The following is a 20,116-nucleotide window of genomic DNA, read 5'->3' as shown; positions in this document are numbered from 1 at the left end:
TTGTTATTTTTTTTGACAGATTCATAAATGTCATTTTAAACTTAATTCATTGAAGTGACATTTTCAAAGGTTGAAAGGATATCTCACTATGATAAGGGCTAAGTGGGAGAACATTGTTGGTTGTGCTAGTAAAAAAAAAAAAATAACCAATTCTTTAATCTCAACCACTAAAATCATTCAAAACCCACTGAAACAATTTTTTTTTAATCCTCACCCAAGGATATTTTTCCATTGATTTTTAGAGAGAGGGAAAGACAGAGAGAACTATCAATGTGAGAAAAACACATTAATTGGTTGCCTCCTACATGTGCCCGGGCCAGGGAGGAGCCTGCACCCAAGGTACATGCCCTTGACTGGAATTGAACCCAGGACCCTTCAGTCTGCAGGCTGATGCTCTAGCCACTGAGCCAAACCGACTAGGGCTAAAACAATATTTTTAGTATATATTTTTATTGATTTTAGAGAGAGAGGAACATACAAGTCAGTTGCCTCCCATATGTGCCCAACCGGAATCAAACCCGAAACCCTTCAGTGCATGGGACAACTCTCCAACCAACTGAGCCACACTGATCAGGATGAAACTGTTAATTTTGAATTTTTAAAAAAGCTTAGGAAATCCTATTTTAAAATTTTATTATTATTATTTTTACTTATTTTTATTATTTTTTATTAATCCTCACCCAAAGATTTTTTTCCAATTAATATTTAGAGAGATGGAAGGGACTTGGGGGGGAGGGGCATCAATAGGTTGCCTCCCATGCATGCTGTGACCAGGGCCGGGTATTGAGCCTGCATCTGGGGTACATGCCCTTGACTAGAATCGAACCTGAGACCCTTCGGTCTGAGGGTGGACACTCTAACCACTGAGCTAGGGCTTATTTTTAAATTTTTTAACTGTACAGATAAGAGTTTTTATAGGTGACATTATTTTTTAATTTAATCACTTGATAATAGAAACATTTTCAAAATGTTTCGAGGTGTTCTCTTCATAGTATTTTAAATTTTTTTCATTTATTGCCAGGCCAGTGTGGTTCAGTGGTTGAGCGTTGACCTATGGACCAGGAAGTTACCATTCGATTCCAGGTCAGGGCACATGCCTGGGTTGTAGAAGACAGCGGATCAATGATTCTCATTATTGATGTTTCTATTTCTCTCTCCCTCTCCCTTTCAAAAATCAATAAAAAAATATATTTAAAAAGTTTTTCCTTTATTAGTTTGAGAGAAAGAAATAAGTTCATTGCTCCACTTATTTATGCATTCATTGGTTGATTCTTGTATGTGCCTGACCAGTGACTGAACCTGCAACCTTGGTGTATCAGGATGACGCTCTAACCAACTGAGCTATATAGCCAGGGCCATAGATATTTTTTCTTAAGCAGCTATTTTATTACCGCTCAAAGCAACATTTTTATGTTAAAGAGATAGGTGAAGGGTATTTTTCTTAATCTTACTAAGTAGCACTCATTTCAGAAAATCAGCAAATAATGGAGGGAAATTTTTAACAAGAAAAAGTGCAATTGCAATTTCTACAACTCTTTACATTTTTTGTATGGATATAAATGGTGAGTTAACTAATGCAGTATATTTTTGTGGTTGCTCATTTTTATTACAAAGTAGCACAAAAATTTTGTATTTTAAAATCTTGTTTAAAAGTAAATACATTGATAAAATCTGATATCACTTAAAACTGGAAAGCGTGAGCACCCTGCTCTGGGTCCTGGGATTCCCACTCCTATATCATCTACAGTTTGAAAGTAGTAATTATTTTGGTTTCAATTATTTTGGTTACCATATGTTAGCTTTGCCTACTTTTTAAACTCTTTAATAGCAATAGTATATATATACAAAGATTCAACCAATCAAATAGTCACAGTGATGCCTTTTCTCCAAATCCCACTCCTTAGAAGTGACCCCTTTTAATACTTGTGCTGTGGAACCCAAATATAAACAATTGCTTTTTATGAGATTACTAGTAGCCCGGTGCACAAAATTCGTGCACGCATTGGGGGGGGCGGTGTCACTCAGCCCAGCCTGCACCCTCTCCAATCTGGGACCCCTCGGGATAACCGGCAGTCAAACATCCCTCTCACAATCAAGAACTGCTGGCTCCTAAGCGCTCGCCTGCCTGCCTAATTGCCACTAACTGCTTTTGCCTGCCAGCCTGATTGTCCCTAATTGCTCCCCTGCTGGCTTGATTGCCCCTAACCACCTCTGCCTCGGCCCGCATCCGGGACCCAGGATTCCCTCCTCCAGCCGACCACAGGCACCTGGGATCCGGGCTTCCCTCCCTCTGGTCAGCCATAAGCGCCCAGGCCGGCTGTAGCCACAGAGGATGGTGGGCAGGTGGCTTCACCTGGGCTGCAGCCACTAGTGCTGGTGCCCAGGACCGCGGGGTGGGCGGCTTCTCTGTCTCCCGGGCCACAGCCAGCCACAGGTACTGGTGCCTGGGACTGCGAGGTGGGCAGCTTCTCCATCTACCAGGCTGTAGCCAGCCATAGGTGCTGGCGCCTGGACCACAGGCGGGTGGCTTCTCCGTCTTCCCTGGGATGCAGTGTGGGCAACTTCTCCAGCTGGCTGCGGCCTGGGATCATGGGGCAGGCGCTTCTTCATCTCCTGGGCCGTACTCAGCCTCAGGCGGCGCTGGGGCCCAGTTCTCCATCTTCCCCAGGATGTGGGGTAGGCAGACATGAGGCTTCTGCTGCTGGCTGCGGCCTGGGATTACAGGGCAGGCGGCTTCTTTGTCTCCCCAGCTGCAGCCAGCCTCAGGCGCTGGTGCGGGACTTCTCTGACTCCCACAGGCCCTGAGCAGCTGGGGGGCGGGGCTGCCACCATCTTTTCAGGTTAATTTGCATACTCATTCTGATTGGCTTTTGGGTGTAGCGGAGTGATGGTAATTTGCATGTTTCTCTTTTATTAGTGTAGATTATGTCATTTTTAGTTTAAAGAACCTAATTGTGTTAGAAGTTTTTTTTAGTATAGAGCAAATGACATTTTCTACTACTATATTTTGAATGAGGCTTATAATGAAAGGATTCACCCTTAGTGATTTGAAGTTTTGACTTACACTTTATGCCTGGATTTCTTTACTTTTAGATGAGGATGGTAACAACCAATGGCCTGAAGGTTTGAAGTTCCTTTTTGACTCAGTCAGCTCTCAAAATATGGGACTGCGGGAAGCTGCCCTTCACATTTTCTGGTATATACATAGATCTAATTTTTTGAAAATGTTAATGTCATGAGTACGCAAAGCACATTTTTATTTTCTAGTGTAACAACTTTTCTTAAAAATCCTTCAAATAAGCTTTGTATTTGTGTTGGAAGTAAAATTGGGGTGGAAAAAAAACGCAAAGCTTTTTATTTCATATTATGACCTCATTTGTATGTGAGGGCTCTCTGGAGCTTTATTTTTTTTAATATATTTTTTTTATTGATTTCAGAGAGGAACGGAGAGGGAGAGATAGAAACATCAGTGATGAGAGAGAATCACTGATCGGTGGCCTCCTGCACGCCCTACATTGGGGATCCAGCCCACAACCGGGGCATGTGCCCTTAGTGGGAATCGAACCTGGTTCATAGATCAATGCTCAACCACTGAGCCATGCCCGGCCAGGCTGGAGCTTTATTTTTTTACTTTATTTTCTTATTCTGAAAACATTCGGGAACAATTTCTTCAGCTTTATTTGGAAATGGACACAGTACTAAATGTAGCTTTTAAAAAGCTGCTTTAGTAATGGCATCTTGAAGAAGAGAAAGAAAAGGCTCGTGCATCCCTTTGTTTTCTGGGTCTTCTGTGGTCAAGCTTTATAAAAATGTAATATTTTAATAAACTGCTGTGTATTTGTAAGCAGATGATCGAAGTTTAGAATGCAGTAACTACCATCATTAAGAAAAATTTTGCCCTACCATGTTATACAGTTCACTGCATTTAAAATAAAATTTGGTTTATAAATTTTAAGGATTATATACATTTTTTCAATAAAGGTATACCTTGAGCATCTGAAGAGGATAAGGGTAGATATTAACATCATTTTCTCCTTTGTCAGATGTATTTTATTTATATCAATAATCCAGAGTAGAGAATTAAGTAAAAGTATTTAGTTTGTTTACCTAGTTTAAAGTACAACAGAACTTAAACTACCCTGGATCACCAAGACTAGGAGCAGACTATGCGAGAAAGCATGGTTACGGCAGCTACCATGTGCAACTGGTTGCTCTTGTCCCATCCTGCATTTTAGGTTAGCTTCCCACTGAGACAGAGCATAAGAAGAAAGCACTGGGCTGGGATGGGTGGCTTAATCATGAACACCTGGGTCTCCCCATACTCCCAGACTAATCACCTCCACTATATTTGTTTCCATTCACCTAACCCCAAAAGAAGATTGCTTGGAGGGGTAGATATTTTTCAACCTTAAAGATTAATACATACTTTTGTGTCAGGTAGACATTTAATTAAATATTCTAGTTATCACTTTACTAAGATGAAATGTAGTTTCTTTTGTTTTTGTTTTTTATTGACTTTAGAAAGAGAAGAAAAAAGGGAGAGAAGCATTATTTGGTTTTCCACTTATTTATATATTCATTGGTTGATGCTTGTATGTGCCCTGATCGCAGGTCTAACCCGCAACCTTGGTGTAATAGGACAATACTCTAAGCCAGTGGTTCCCAACCTTTCTAATGCCACGGCCCTTTTAATACAGTTCCTCATGTTGTGGTGACCCCCAACCATAAAATTATTTTCATTGCTACTTCATAACTAAACTAATTTTGCTACTGTTAAGGAATCGTAATGTAAATATCTGTGTTTTCCAATGGTCTTAGGCTCTACAGCAGCGGTTCTCAACCTGTGGGTCGCAACCCACAACTTGAGAACCGCTAGCAGGGTCGCCTAAGACCATCGGAAAACACGGATATTTACATTACGATTCTTAGGCTCTACAGGAGCGGTTCTCCTAAGACCATTGGAAAACACATACTTACATTACAATTCATAACAGTAGCAAAATTACAGTTATGAAGTAGCAACGAAAATAATTTTATGGTTGGGGGTCACCACAACATGAGGAACTGTATTAAAGGGTCGCAGCATTAGAAAGGTTGAGAACCACTGCCTAAGCAACTAAGCCAGTGGTTGGCAAACTCATTAGTCAACAGAGCCAAGTATCAACAGTACGATTGAAATTTCTTTTGAGAGCCGAAAACCGACTTCTGCGCCTGGGCCACAAAGTTTCAATCGCACTGTACGTGCGCGCCCGCACGTGGTATTTTGTGGAAGAACCACACTCAAGGGGCCAAAGAGTCGCATGTGGCTTGTGAGCCGCAGTTTGCCAACCACTGAACTAAGCTATCCGGCTGGGACAGATGTAATGTAGTTTTTTTAAAAAACACTTTGAATCATTTTTTAGGAACTTTCCTGGAATTTTTGGGAACCAACAGCAGCACTATTTAGACGTCATCAAACGGATGTTAGTTCAGTGTATGCAAGATCAGGAACATCCAGCGGTAAATCATTTCAATTTCCTTAATATTAACACCTAATTTAAGATAACATCTCACTTGTGAAAGAATTTATGTATTTGGAGATTGTCTTTAATACTTTAAAATATAAATACTAGGCTGGCGCCATTTGGGGGCTCAACCCATCTGGTTTTCCAGATGACCTAATAAATTTATAATTCTTTACCCCCGACCCCCAAATCTATATATATAAAAGGCTAAGTGACAAACTGTATGTATCTATGTCTGACCGACCGGCCGACTGGTACATAAGACGCCCACTGGCAATTTAAAAATAAATGTTGACTCGCACAGGCACGATATATGATATATATAAAGCTCTTGCTGGTGCCAATCGCACATGTGTGTTTCGATCTGTCATTGTCGGTCATGAATTTGGTTGATACTTCTATTATAGAGAGAGGGCAAATAGCAATATTAAAATATTTCTTCTAATTAATTTCCTTTCAATGTGCACGAATCTGTGCACCAGGCCACTAGTCTATATATAAATAGTTTTATTGATATAAAGAGAAAATTTCATCCGTAGTAACAAATCTGAACTTGCATCCATTAAAAATGTCTCATGTATGATGTTTTTCACTCTCATCATTTTAGATCCGAACACTATCTGCTAGAGCTACAGCTGCATTTATACTTGCAAATGAGCATAATGTTGCTTTGTTCAAACATTTTGCAGACTTGTTACCCGGATTCTTACAGGTAAGAAAACCATTTAAAATAGGTGATAATTATATCTTCATTGGTTTCTATAGTTTTATAAATGCATATCAGAGTTACATTCATTTATTCAGTAAATATACATTGTCTACTATGTGCTGGTACTAGGTACAGGGGATACAGCAGTGAACAAAACATGCAAATCATTGATCACTTTGAACTTACATCTATCAGCTTTGATAGGTTCTCAGTCTTTTAAAATACTTAGGTTAGAGTTTCAGAGTTTTTCTATAATACAGATGATATAAGCAACTTATGCTTATTGAATATGTAATCAAATGGGTTACTTCCATTGAATTAACCAAATAACCTATGAAATTAAATGCCCGTTTTACATAAGGGAAAATTAAGGAGGAGGGTACTTTCCAACACAGTGTTGGAAAGTGGTAGAATCCTGCATGATTCAAACCCAAATAAGACTGCAGTTCTTAACCTTAACCAGAAGGTTTATAGCAGTTTGTATTATAGTTTATGGTTAATTCCCATTATTGAATGTCAAGGAATAGTTATTATGTTAAGGACACCTGCCTCATTGAGAAGGTAAAGTAAGATTGAGTAAATTGGAGCAGTTAATCTTGTTAGAACCTAAACCCATTTTTTATAACATATTTTGTAACTTCCCATATTCTGTCCTAAAATGAAATGCATAGGTAACATAACTCACATACATGCACAAGTTTTTAAAATATCAATACATGGTTCTAAGTGAATAAAAGAATTTTTTAAAAAAAGTAACATATAATAAAAATGGCATGCTTTCTACATATAAATGCTAAGGCATGACTACCACAAAAGACATAGTAGATTAGGTGATTTTTTTTTTTTTAAGGGAATCACGGTACATTTTTAAAACTATGCAAAATATTTTGTGAGTTGGGTTCCAGGTTCTGATTATTATAAGTAAGTTCATTTTGTAAGTGTTTTATATTTATGATCTTTTGAGATGCATGATAAGAAGGTCTTGTTAATTCCTTGGAAACATTTGTGTCACAAATGGAGGATATCTACTACTCCTTGTTTTTGCCCATCTTTAGTCATGACAACCAAGAAAACACCTCCTAAGAGAAATAGCAACCCTATTGCAAACTGGTTAGACAGGAGTTAGAGGAGGTAAAACTGAAATATTCTGCATGTGTCAGAGGATTTAGTAGGTATTTTTCTTTCGTTGTCATCAAACTGAAAAGAGTTTAGGTCATTGACAAAACATTAACTTTTCCATTCTATTTTAGTAGTTCATTACCAAACTTTACATTCTGTTTCATCTTTTCTAGGCTGTAAATGATTCATGCTACCAGAATGATGATTCGGTCCTAAAATCCCTTGTGGAGATTGCAGATACTGTTCCAAAGTATTTGCGTCCTCATTTGGAAGCTACTTTACAGCTAAGTCTAAAGGTAAATTAAATACTTCAGTAAATGTTGTGTTTATTATTTTCAGTGAATAAACTACTAAATATATGCAAATGTGTCTTCCTTGTAGTTGTGTGGAGACACTAGCCTCAATAATATGCAACGCCAGCTTGCTCTTGAAGTAATTGTGACCCTCTCTGAGACTGCGGCTGCTATGTTAAGAAAACATACCAATATTGTTGCGCAAACTAGTAAGTCAGATCTTTAAACGGTTTATATTAATGTAGGAAAATTGTTGAATAAATGTGCTGAGAGTTGTATAAGTTCACAGGTTTGTTAATGTCCTTTAAAATTCAGAAGTGTCTGGGGAAGTGAATCTCTGTACATACTTACATGTATGTACTCAACTTGCTGGCTTTGCTGCAGCTCTGAAACCTAACATGATAGCAGGCATGACTTGTAATACCTAGAAATCAAAAAAATTTATGGAGAAAATTGTATATGATATTGAAAGACCAAAAGAAACATTGAAAGAACTAAATATCAATTCTCCTCAAATGGATCTATAAATTCAGTATAATTTTACTCAAAATCCCAATTTATGTTGAAGAACATAGGTTCTCGAGTAAAATGTTGTTAAAGAGAATTTTGTTAAACCAAATAGAGGTCTTGCCCTATCAGCTGTGAAGATTTAGAATTTGTTGATGGTGCAGATGTAGACAAATGCATTGGGTGGAGCAAAAGGGTGTGGGAGCAGAACCACTCAGGTGGAAGGAAAACTGACTTCATCAGAAGTCTTTGGGGCGACCAGTTATTTCTATTTTTAAAAGTACCACAATCTTCAGTATTCTGTAACAAGCAATTTGGGGTTGATTAAAAACTAATGCAGACACATTTTATTTTTTTAAATATGTTTTTATTGATTTCAGAGAGGAAGGGAGAGGGAAAGAGAGAGAAAAACATCCATGATGAGAGAGAATCATCAATTGGCTGCCTCCCGCCCTCCACACACTAGGGATTGAGCCTGCAACCTGGCCATGTGCCCTGATTGGGAATCGAACCATGTGGTTCATAGGTCTACGCTCAACTACTGAGCCACGCTGGCTAAGCCATAGACACATTTTACAAGTAAAGCTTGATAGATAGTAGGGAAGGATTTTTTAAAAGACTGATTTAAAAACCATCTATGTAAAAACATTGCTAAATTTGCAAAAAGGAAAACAATTTTCTGACCATCCAAGGACACCATAAGTGAAATTAAAATATACACTACAGACTGGAGAAAATATTGCAGTGCACACAGTCAACAAAGTTTTGTTATCCAGAAATTAGACAAAAGTTAGTAACTGGAAATTCACAAAAGGGGAATCTAAAATAGCTAAAGAACACTGCTCTGTCTCAATAAAAAAGTGTAATTGTGGAATATAGTGTATTGGAAACTTTGACAATATCAAGTATTGATGAAGCATGTGGATAGGAGAAGACATTTTTACAGTTCTGGTACACTTCACACATTGTGGTGAAATAAGACAGGCCTTTTAAACTCCTTAGCAAGCTTTGAAACCACTATGGAGAGCAGTTTAGTGCTGATGAAGAAGATACTTGTAGGTACTTAAACTCACACTTGTCAAGGAGATATGTATAAGAATTTCATCAAAGTAAAATTTGTAATTGGAAACAACCAAAATGTCCATCAACAAGGTAGTGTTTATATAATGGAATTCTATGAGAAAAAAGAAAATTGCCAGAGGATACATACAGTATGACTAGGGGCCCAGTGCACAAATTCATGCACCTTGAAAGGAACTGTGAGCTGCGAGGCTGCGGTGGGCACAGGGGCGGGTCTCGGCACATCCTCCGTGCCCCCACCCTCCCGCTCTAGCCCCTGGTTCCCTCTCTGCCAACAGCCCTGCTCCCGCCCCCACAGCTCCCACGCACTCATGGCACTGGCACTGGCCCTGCTCACACCTGCTGATGGCGTGGATTGATTGGGGCCAGTGCTGTTTGTGGGTGCGAGGGTGGCTGCTGCCCCAGTCACCCCTCAGGGGCCATCGGGGCCAGCAGCCGCTGCCCACACCTACTGATGGTGCTGAGCAGTTGGGACTGGCGCTGGGCACCGGCAGCGGGTGCGAGCGGCAGCAGGTGTGAGCACTGGGCAAGACCACAGGGCATGGGAGCAAAGAATTTTCAGTAACCACTGGAGGCTCGCCCTGATGACAGTGACTGGTGCCCCACCTTGGTCTGGCACCCCCACTCACCTGCGCCACCATCCCACTGCAGCCAACTCCCGCCATGTTCCGCGCTCTTCCGCCTGCTGCTAACACCCGCCATGTTCCATGCGCGCCCCTGGATGGTCAGCACACATCATGGTGACCAGTTGTTCAGTTGTTCTGCCATTCAGTCTATTTGCATATTAGAGTTTTATATATATAGATACCATCTATCTAATAATAAATAGGCAAATTGTCCGGGACGCCATCACAGCAACAGTAACTACCAGCAAGCTGACTGGGGCGACCAGGCCGGCAGAGGGGTTAGTGAGGGACGACCAGACAACTCAACAGCAGGCTGCTTGGGGAAACCAGGCCAGCGGGGGGGAGAGGGGGGTTTGGGGATGACCAGGCCAGCAAAGGGGGGAGTTAGGGGTGATCAGGCCGGCAGGCAGAGGCCGTTAGTAGTGATCAGGCTGGCTGGGGGTGGGGGCGGTCAGGGGTGATCTGGCAGGCAGGCAGGTGAGCAGTTAGGAGCCAGCGGACCCAGACTGTGAGAGGGATGTCTTGGATTGGAGAGGGTGCAGGCTGGGCTGAGGGAACCTGCCCCCTGTGCACAAATTTCGTGCACTGAGCCTCTAGTCCTATATAATCCTTTATGATAAAAGCCTAATATGCTAAGTGTCCGGGTCAGCCGTTCAATCAAAGCGAAATATGCCAATGATGTGCTAAGGCTGCTCAACCACTCGCTATGACATGCACTAACCACCAGGGGCCATACAGTTGACGGGTCAACCAGTCGCTATGATGTGCACTGACTGCCAGGGAGCAGATGCTCCAAACTGTAGGTTAGCTTAATGCTGGGGACACATCCTGGAGCCCTCCCGCAGTCCTTCCCCAGCTGGCCAACCTCCCGTATCTCTCCCTGGCCCTGATTGTGCACAGGGTGGGGGGCGGGGGGGTGTCCCTCGGCCTGGCCTGCGCCCTCTCACTATCTGGGATCCCTCGGGGATGTCAGAGAGCCAGTTTCGGCCCGATCCCACAGGGGGAGCCCTGCTCAGCCAGAAGCCGGGCTCATGGCTGGCATGCACAGCAGCAGTGGCAGGAGCCTCTCCCACCTCCGCACCAGTGCTAAGGATGTCCAACTTGGGCCTGGGGAGTAGGCCTAAGCCATCAGTTAGACATCCCTCAAGGGCTCCCAGATTGCAAGAGGGTGCAGGTCGGGCTGAGGGAATCCTCCCCCCACCCCCCGCCCTCTAGTGAATTATATATAAAGTACAATCTTGAAATAGTGCTCTTTTGTATGTAAATACAGAGGCCTATAGTTCAAGTGTAAAAACAGTTTGGGAATGGAAACATTTGATTTTTTATTATGGAGCTCACTTCTGGTGAGGAAGGGAGAGAATACAGTAGGATTTGTGAAGTTTGACTTTAATTCTTAATGTACTTCTTAATAAGATGTAAAGTAAATGTGGCCCCCAATAAAACAACAAAACCCACAAATAGTTAAAATTAAAAACAGGTGTTGGGCGCACAGGCAAATAATTTTTTTTGTTTCACTCTCTTAGAGGCAAAGTAAATCTTTCATTTTTTACTTAGTGAGATTCTTGTTTGTAAATGATGATATTGACAAAATAAAAATAGCCATGTTCTTCAGGTATGAAATTATTTCCTTTAGTTCCTCAGATGTTAGCAATGATGGTTGATCTAGAAGAGGATGAGGACTGGGCAAATGCGGATGAGCTAGAAGATGATGATTTTGACAGGTAATCAATCATACACAACAAATACTGTATAAAGGTTCCTCTTTGACAGGATAGAGCAACATGAGAGACAATGAGAGCTTTAGTTTTATGAGGCCCCTACCTTCCTCCCACTGTATTCCATAATTTGAAGTTAAACTTTTAAGTTTGGAATATGGGACACTTAGGCTTCTTGTTGTATGCATTTCTGCATCCAATTTTGTAAATATTTTAAAGTAGCTATCTTTTCTACCCCAATCTAACTTGAGGCTAGAGAGGAGACGGTGGTGAAATCTGTACACTAGGTGACATAACACTGGAATTGCTATTTTACTTGTGACTTAGGAGTCCCCCATGAATATAGATTCCTATGGAAAAGTCAACCAAAATCTACATTCACTATCCCAATAGTGATGATGGCCCCTTGCATGTACATGAAACAGCACTTCAGAGATCTGTTAATTTGATTCTTTCAGTAGTCTTAAAGGTATATTATAGATACAGAATGGAGAGAAAAGGTTAAGTGATTTGCTCAATATTGCATAGCCAGTTAGTAAACTAGGCTTTAATACCATTTCTCTTAGTCTTCCCAGGGTATCATACTATCTCTGTTTCTTAAAAAGAACGGAAATTATTCCCAGAAAGGCTAGCAGTCAGTATAAGCTACTATAACAATACTAGAAATGAAAGACATTTGACTTATAGAATATATGGTGGCTTCTGAGGCTAACTCCCATTATTAAAAATGACTGAGTTCTGACTTAAAATACTGTGTTGGAGTGTATGGAAGTAGTCCTTCACTGGAAATAACCTAACAGGGCTGAAGAAAAGATAGGACTCAGATCTGGTTTCCATTCCCTAGTTCAGTTACTCTAATGTGCTGCTACCTGGCCTGGAATTTGCCCTGCCAAAGGCCCTTGAATTTATATGGTTTATGAAGCTGTTTTTTCTGGACTAGGTGAATAAGGTTTTCTTATCTGTGAGTAAATGGTCATGTATTTATTTCCAAGATCAGTTTAAGTCTAAGAACCTGTTCTAAAGATAATTTGTAGCCTTTTCTTTGTACACATGTGGAGGCCAAAGTAGGTTTATAGTTGTGAGTATCCAAAACAGTTTATTCTTTATTACTATTTATTAATTACTGTATTGTTTTCCATACAAACAACTGTAAAGCTACTTTTGCCCACCCCTGTATGTCTTATCTTCAGAACAGTTAAAGATTATGCACATGACAAACTCACTGCTGATCTTAAGAGTTTTAAGACAGTGCAAAGGCTTTTATGCCTGGTTTTCTTCAGTTTTCAGTGAAAACACTGGAATGGAGTTTCACTTACACATAATTTTTGGCAATGCAATTTACACCCCTTTAAAGGTAAATAAGTTCACAGTGAGGAGAAAATCATATACAGTCTCAGCCCCCTTTCAGTTTTCTATGTTCTGTTCACTGGTCATTTTGAAGGATATATGTCCAGGAAATGAGAAACACAAGGTTCTCCTAAATGCTCTGCACACACTTCTACATCTTGAAAGTATCAGAAGCTAATACTTGTTAGCCAGTGTGGGGTGTGTGCATGTAAAGAGAGAGAAAGGGGAAAGAAAGCCTTGAGAAATAAAATTTGGGCATAGGACTTATTAAACTACAGTGAATCATGATAAGTTTATTTGCCTCCCTCCCCTTTTTTAACTCTAGGGTTTTTAACTCACAATTTACTATATACATTCAGAAGGCTTCTTGACTTCTTCTTTTTCAATCCTAGTTTAATAACAATCCATGTTTAGAAATATGTCTGTATAGTGTACTATTCTTGTGTATTTTGAATATGTTGAGTACATTACATGCTGTTTTGTGCAGCAATGCAGTTGCTGGTGAGAGTGCTTTGGACCGAATGGCTTGTGGACTTGGTGGAAAGCTCGTTTTGCCTATGATCAAGGAACACATTATGCAGATGCTTCAAAATCGTAAGCTCTCTTTCAAATGCTAGAATAATGGAAAATTGCTTTCTAAATCAGAAACTCTTAACAAATGCTTAGACTTTGTCTAAAAATTAATCTTTGCCTTTTTATATTCTGTGTTTAACCTGATTTTTACATTATGTTGATAAAATTCTATTTAGTTGTCTTTGGGGCCATGCAGTTGTAAGCCAAAGAATATTTTTTCCTCACTATTAAAAATAACCCCAGTCTCCTCAGTATTGGCCTAAGTCTATAGGAAAAAAATATAAATTCTAAGGAAAATTTACAGTTTTCTCTTTAGCCAGAAACATCTAGATTTAAATTTATCTAAGATGATATTATTTTACTATTTATGAAACATTTGATTCAAAATTTTATGAGACATTTGATTTATATAATTTTCATTCAATAGCTTTTATTTAAAAAAAGTATCTAGTATTTCCAAATAAATATTTGGTCATATCAATACCAAACATTGTCTACATGTTTTTTGTGGGGGTGTTTTTGTTTTTTTAATTACAAAGTAAATGTGTTTGAATTTTTTTTTTTAATTTAAATACAGAAATGTATAACTAAAAGTCCCTTACCTTAGATTCAGAGGTGGCCACTGTTAAAAAGTCTTTGAGAGTGTTTTATTTGCCTCTCTTCCTCACCTCTTTTCCGTTTTTTGTTTGTTTGTTTTTTCTCTTTCTTTATCTATGCATATTGGCAGGGGGCAGTTTTGGAATGTGACCATACCATACAGACTTACCGTGCTTACCTTAAGCTTTTGCCACACAGTACGGTATATCACCACACAATAGCCTCCCTTATTTGTTTAACAGCACATAGCATTCCACACTTCCCCACTGAATGTTAATAATTTTTGTTGATTAAAATAATGGTACTGCATACCATTGTACAGAAATAAATCCTAGTTTGCTTGTATGAATATTTCATATATAGAGTATATTATAGGAGACAAATTTGAGGGGCAAACCATTGATTCAGGATCTTAAAGTAAAAACAGTAACAATACCAGCCTCAAATGAAATTGAATTATTAAGAACTCTAGCTAGCCCTTAGACTATTTACCTCGCTCCTTCTTATTCTGTAAGATTCTTATTTATCCTGAAAGGCATTGCTCAAAACCATGATCCCTTTTTAATGATGTGGTTTTACATTTGGGTCTTAAATAATAATTTTTCTTTTTTTTTAATCCCTTGAATTTTTTGTGTTTGGGGGTGGGGTGGTTTTGGGTTAATCCTCACCCGAGGATACTTTTCCATTGATCTTGTAGAGAGAGGGAAAGACAGAAACATGGATGTGAGAGAAACACATTGATTGGTTGCCACCTGCACACGCCCCAACCAGGGCCAGGCCAGGGAGGAACCTGCAACCAAGATACATGTCCTTGACCGGAATGGAACCTGGGACCCTTTGGTCCACAGGCCCAATGCTCTGTCCATTGAGCCAAACCAGCCAGGGTAATCCCCTGCATTTTTTTTTTTTTAGGGTTTTTCACAAAAGGATAGGGACAGATAGCATCACAGATTGCTCAACCTCTAATTGCTGCTAGAAAGAATCTAGCTTTTTCATTTTAAGATGAAAGTAAAGCCCAGAGACATTTTGCACAAGGCCAGCCAGCTAACTGTTTTTCCATTGATTCACACTTTTTGGATTGTTTCGTTGTGGGTGTGGTTTTGTGATTTGCAGTTCAAGAATTTGACTTTTAAAGTCCTGCTACAACTTACTAGCTAGTAAAGAAGGCTTTACTTGTATGGCAATGGACACATGAAGATTTGTTACTGCTGAATGTATGACTTAGAGCAAATCTTTTTTTTCTTGTTTATAAAACTGGAAAATGATGCTTGCCCTACACCCAGGATTACGGTTAGAATCCAAAGCTGTATTTAATTTATGTGAAAAGTGCAAATGGTATGTATTTCTTAGTAACATACACTCCACTTTATTTTTCAAAAGTTTTGTCGTCTTTGCTTTAAATAATGAACTGCAAAATTTTTTAAATCTTAAAATTCAGAGGAGAAAAACCATTTCCAAATCCCCATACCATGCCATCCCATTGCTCAGCATTCTTTCAGACACTGCACATAGAGAATGTATGTGTCATATCTCTGAATCAAATATAGATATCTTTCTATATCAGTAAGTATTTATTGCATTTCTTTTTTAATTTTAATTAGTAAGTACAGTATGCACAGATTAGTATAAGATATTGATATATTGGTTTCCTAGGATGATTATTCCTCAGTTGACTCATTTTTGGTTTACTGGTATATTGAGTAATTAAACACATTAAAAACATACAAATTTATAAGTGATAAAGTTTTAATACTTAACATCAATATTAGCAATTTTTCAGAAAATTTTTACAGTAGAATTAGTTACAACAGAGTTCATCTTTACATAGGTTTCAGGCTCCCCAAAGTGAAAAATGTAGTATGAAATATTTTAGGATTTTTCTACAATGTGGTTTAACCCTTATGCCAGCAGTTCTTAAACTTTCTCTTCTCAAGATGCCTTCACACTCTTAAAAATTACTGAGATTTCCAGAGTGCTTTTCTTTACGTGTGTTATATCAATTTGAATTAGAAATTAAAACAAATATTAAAAATCTTTATTTAAAAATAAGAAACACATTATACATCACCAGAAATAACATTTTTGTGAAGAATGACTCCTCTAAAGCAAAAAAAAAAAAATTAAAAGAATGTCTTTGCTATTTTTTAAATATTTTTAGATGCCTTAGCTGAATTCATGTGGAAAACTACAATAATTAATTAATAATACAAGTATAAACTGTTATGCATATTCACAACTGTAAACCTACTTTTGCCCTACCTTCTATCTATGTCTATCTTGCTTTGTTCTTGAAGGAATTTTAGACATAAGAGTCAGGGAAATTACGTATTAGAATAGGATGTGAAGTCTAGTAAAAAAATAAACATTGCTTAGTGAATATTCTGTTAATAAAAAAGCAAATACACATTATTATATTAGAATACAAATAAGACTCATCCATATTCATTTACCATATTACTAAATAAAAGTTCTTTAAAAGCAGCACGTTTTTCTCTTTGGGTTTTTTTTTTTTTTTTCCTTTTGGAAATCAACAAATCTGTATTCAGTAAGTAGCAGTGTGTGACAGAAGATCCAGGCATTTATTGCTTATAATAAAATATCAGAGGAAAAGTCTCTTATTTTAAGTAGTTTATAAATATTGATAAGCTCTTTGCTTCTATTTTGCCTTTTAACCTTTGGCATGCAAATGCTTGTGTGACATAACCACTATTACAATGAAATAATACAGTCAGGTACTTTTTCTATCCATTTTTTAAATTAATAAATATATAAAAATATTTCATTACTCTTTTTCAGAGTAAGGAGAACTTTTAATACTTCAGCTAGAATGACATATTTGTAGTGTCTCATTGCTGTTCTTTTATTTGCAATTTTTTCTCTGTAGCTGACTGGAAATATCGACATGCAGGATTAATGGCTTTATCTGCCATTGGGGAAGGATGCCACCAGCAAATGGAAGGAATTCTAAACGAGATAGTAAATTTTGTTTTGCTTTTTCTTCAGGATCCTGTAAGTACCAATAACTGTTTGATTCATAATTATTACTGTAGTTTCAAATGGAAAATAGAAAGCCTTTACTAATACCAAGGAGTATATTCCAGCATCCAAGAGTGAGATATGCAGCCTGTAATGCAGTTGGACAGATGGCTACAGATTTTGCACCTGGTTTCCAAAAGAAATTCCATGAGAAGGTAAGCAACAAATCCTCAAACGCTCAAACTCTAAGAAGAGGGGTAGCATTTCAAAACGTATGCTTACGTGATTTCCTTTCACAGGTGATTGCAGCTCTACTACAGACCATGGAAGACCAAGGCAATCAACGGGTGCAGGCCCATGCCGCTGCCGCTCTCATTAACTTTACGGAGGACTGTCCCAAGTCACTGCTTATTCCATATTTGGATAATTTGGTGAAACATCTACATTCCATCATGGTACTTAAACTTCAGGAGGTAAATTTTAAGATCTTTAACCCCCCCTATTTAGATGTTAATTTAGATTAATTTGATGGGAACAGGGGGACTTTTTAACATGGCTATCAAGAATAGAAAGTTAGGTCCGGCCAGTGTGCTAAGTGGTTGGGCATTGACCCAGGAACCAAGAGGTCACCGGTTCAATTCCTTGTCAGGGCACATGCCTAGATTGCAAGCTCAATTCCCAGTTAGGGGGAGTGCAGGAGGCAGTCGATGGATGGTGTTTCTCTTTTATTGATGTTTCTATCTCTCTGTCCCTCTTTCTTCCCCTCTCTAAAAATGAACTTAAAAACATTTTTGTAAAGTTATTTAAAAAAAAAAATAGAAAGTTAGAAGGACATTATAGGCCTGACCAGAAAATGATCCAGTTTTAGAACTAGTTAAGATAAGCCCTAAAGGTTAGGTAAAATCAGTATATGAATTGTCTTGAAAACAAGGCAGAGTTATTTTTTAACTCTAATTTAGGTAAATTTGGAAGAACCAATTTATGTTTTTAATTGCTCTAAGGAATCATGGTAATATGATTTTAGGAAATTAACAAAGTAGCATTGTGGGACTAAAAAGGGAGATGATTTAAGGCAAGAGCATCATGATTATTTTTCAGGGAGCTTGGATGGTAATAGTGGAAATTGGGGGGAAAAGGTGACTAAAAGACATTTCTCGAGAAGCACGCACAGTTTCTTTCTGCCAGTTTGAATTTCAAAAGATGAAAGAGAAGGACATAAAAAATGTTGATCTCCTAAACCAGGTCACAGAAATAGACATGTGGAAAACAATTTTTTTTTTCTTTAAGTATGTTGTTTTTAAAATAAGACCTGGCCATTCAAAAAGAAGATGGTTTTAGTTATAGGTTAAGTAAGAGGGGCAGCCTACAAACAGTTGAACGGTGTTAGTACAGCAGTGTGTGGGAGGAAAGATGCAAATAAGAGAAGCAAAGATTGGCCTAGCCAATTTGGGTCAGTGGATAGAGCATCAGCCTGCGGACTGAAGGGTCCCGGGTTCAATTCCAGTCAAGGGCACTTACCTTGATTGCAGGTTCCGAGGCCCTGGTCAGGGAGCAGGCAAGAGGCAACCAATGATGTTTCTCTCTGTCTCTCCCTCTTCCTTCCACTCTCTCTAAAAATCAATGGAAAAATATCCTCGGGTGAGAATTAACAAAAAGAGAGAGAAGCAAAGATTGAGTCTCAGTTTTTAAGTATAGTTAAAATAAATTGCTACTATAAAAATGAAATAAATAAAAAGGACATAAAAGCCTTTTTTACTATTATATTTAACAGATATACAGTTAGTCAGATTGCTGTAAAATTTTAACACTCAATTCCTGTACTTTAATATGAATTAGTAACAGACAAGTTCACAAACCACACTCTGCATAGCACTGGTCTAAAGAAGAACAGGAGGATACAGGCTGAAGAACAAGATAAGCAAAAAAAAAAAAAAAAAACAAACAAACAACAACTCATAGCCACAAACAACAGTATAGTGATTACCAGAGGGAAAAGGGGGGATAAATGGTGAAGGAAGGAGACTAGACTTGGGGTGGTAAATACACAATAAAATATACAAATGATGTATTAGAGAATTGTATACCTGAACTTTATTAACCAATGTCACCCCAATAAATTTAATATTTAAAAGAGATAAAATGTCTCAGAAGGCAAAGAAATCAATTTGCAACAAAAGGGATGTACTATATGATACATCTATATGATAGCAGAGTAGGAACATGAGTGTATCTGAAGACAAAGATGTAGATCCAGGTTGAAGGCAGATTGGTTGGCTGATTAAGTCAGGAATAGATGAATCAAATGTGATTTTAGGCTGAAGTGTGAAGAGCAAGAGCATCTGTTTATTTCCCTCCCCTTCCTGCAGAGGGGCAATGTGTAAGATACAGACTGAAGGAAGTAGTTGCTAAGATAGGATGGAGAGAAGGATAAATTATGTGAGCAAGAGTTTTATGAAAAGAGGGTAACTAAGGAAAAAGGACATTCCTTCTTAAACATTAAATAGGGAGCAGTTACTGAGATACAGAAGAAGGAGGGAATAAACCTCTTAAACTTGTGCTGGAACCCAATACAAGTGAGGAACTCCCTGCGAGTGTGGTTGTAGTAGATGGGGAGAAGAAAATCTGGGTGTAGTTACGAAGGCAAGTATTCATGTGAATCCACAAGGAAGTATAATATTACCAGGTGACGGCATAAGCCCAGCTACAAATACCCAGTTAGTATTAATTACTGTGTGTGTCAGAGAATACTGTCGATCTCTGGTTCAGGAGAAAGGATGATCATCACATCGAACACAGAAGTGAGTGAAAAAGAGGGCACCAGTAGCATCATAAGTGTATCTTCTCAAAAGAATACAATTAGAAGATAACAGAATAGAACAAAAAGGGAATTTCCTCCTTGACATAGTAGGATAGCACAAAATACATAGTAAGTGGGAATAAATGAAGAAAAATGAATAAGGAGGATAGGCATTTGATGGCAAATTTGTGCTCGACTGCTGTGCTGTGAGATAACGCAGAAACGAGTAAGGAGGCCTATAGTAACTGAAGAGAGAGAGATCCCACATAAATA

The 20,116-nt window shown here is 38.5% G+C and overlaps 1 protein-coding gene across 1 annotated transcript in view; it reads left to right on the top strand.

Annotated features, from left to right (window-relative positions):
* The window catches only part of IPO5 (importin 5), a 57,263-nt gene that overhangs the window by 13,313 nt on the left and 23,834 nt on the right, over nucleotides 1–20,116 (top strand). The window contains exons 4-13 of the mRNA XM_080661280.1: nucleotides 3,094–3,196; nucleotides 5,403–5,499; nucleotides 6,112–6,216; nucleotides 7,506–7,628; nucleotides 7,714–7,834; nucleotides 11,472–11,559; nucleotides 13,388–13,494; nucleotides 16,955–17,079; nucleotides 17,172–17,261; nucleotides 17,346–17,519. Of these exons, the coding sequence (XP_080517406.1) occupies nucleotides 3,094–3,196; nucleotides 5,403–5,499; nucleotides 6,112–6,216; nucleotides 7,506–7,628; nucleotides 7,714–7,834; nucleotides 11,472–11,559; nucleotides 13,388–13,494; nucleotides 16,955–17,079; nucleotides 17,172–17,261; nucleotides 17,346–17,519 (1,133 nt within the window). The remainder of the gene's footprint in view (nucleotides 1–3,093; nucleotides 3,197–5,402; nucleotides 5,500–6,111; nucleotides 6,217–7,505; nucleotides 7,629–7,713; nucleotides 7,835–11,471; nucleotides 11,560–13,387; nucleotides 13,495–16,954; nucleotides 17,080–17,171; nucleotides 17,262–17,345; nucleotides 17,520–20,116) is intronic.

This window comes from Plecotus auritus, assembly GCF_963455305.1.
Source record: "Plecotus auritus genome assembly, chromosome: 3".
Taxonomy (NCBI): Eukaryota; Metazoa; Chordata; class Mammalia; order Chiroptera; family Vespertilionidae; genus Plecotus; species Plecotus auritus.
Note: the sequence above shows the minus strand (reverse complement) of the source record. Positions and strands in the feature narration are given on the sequence as shown.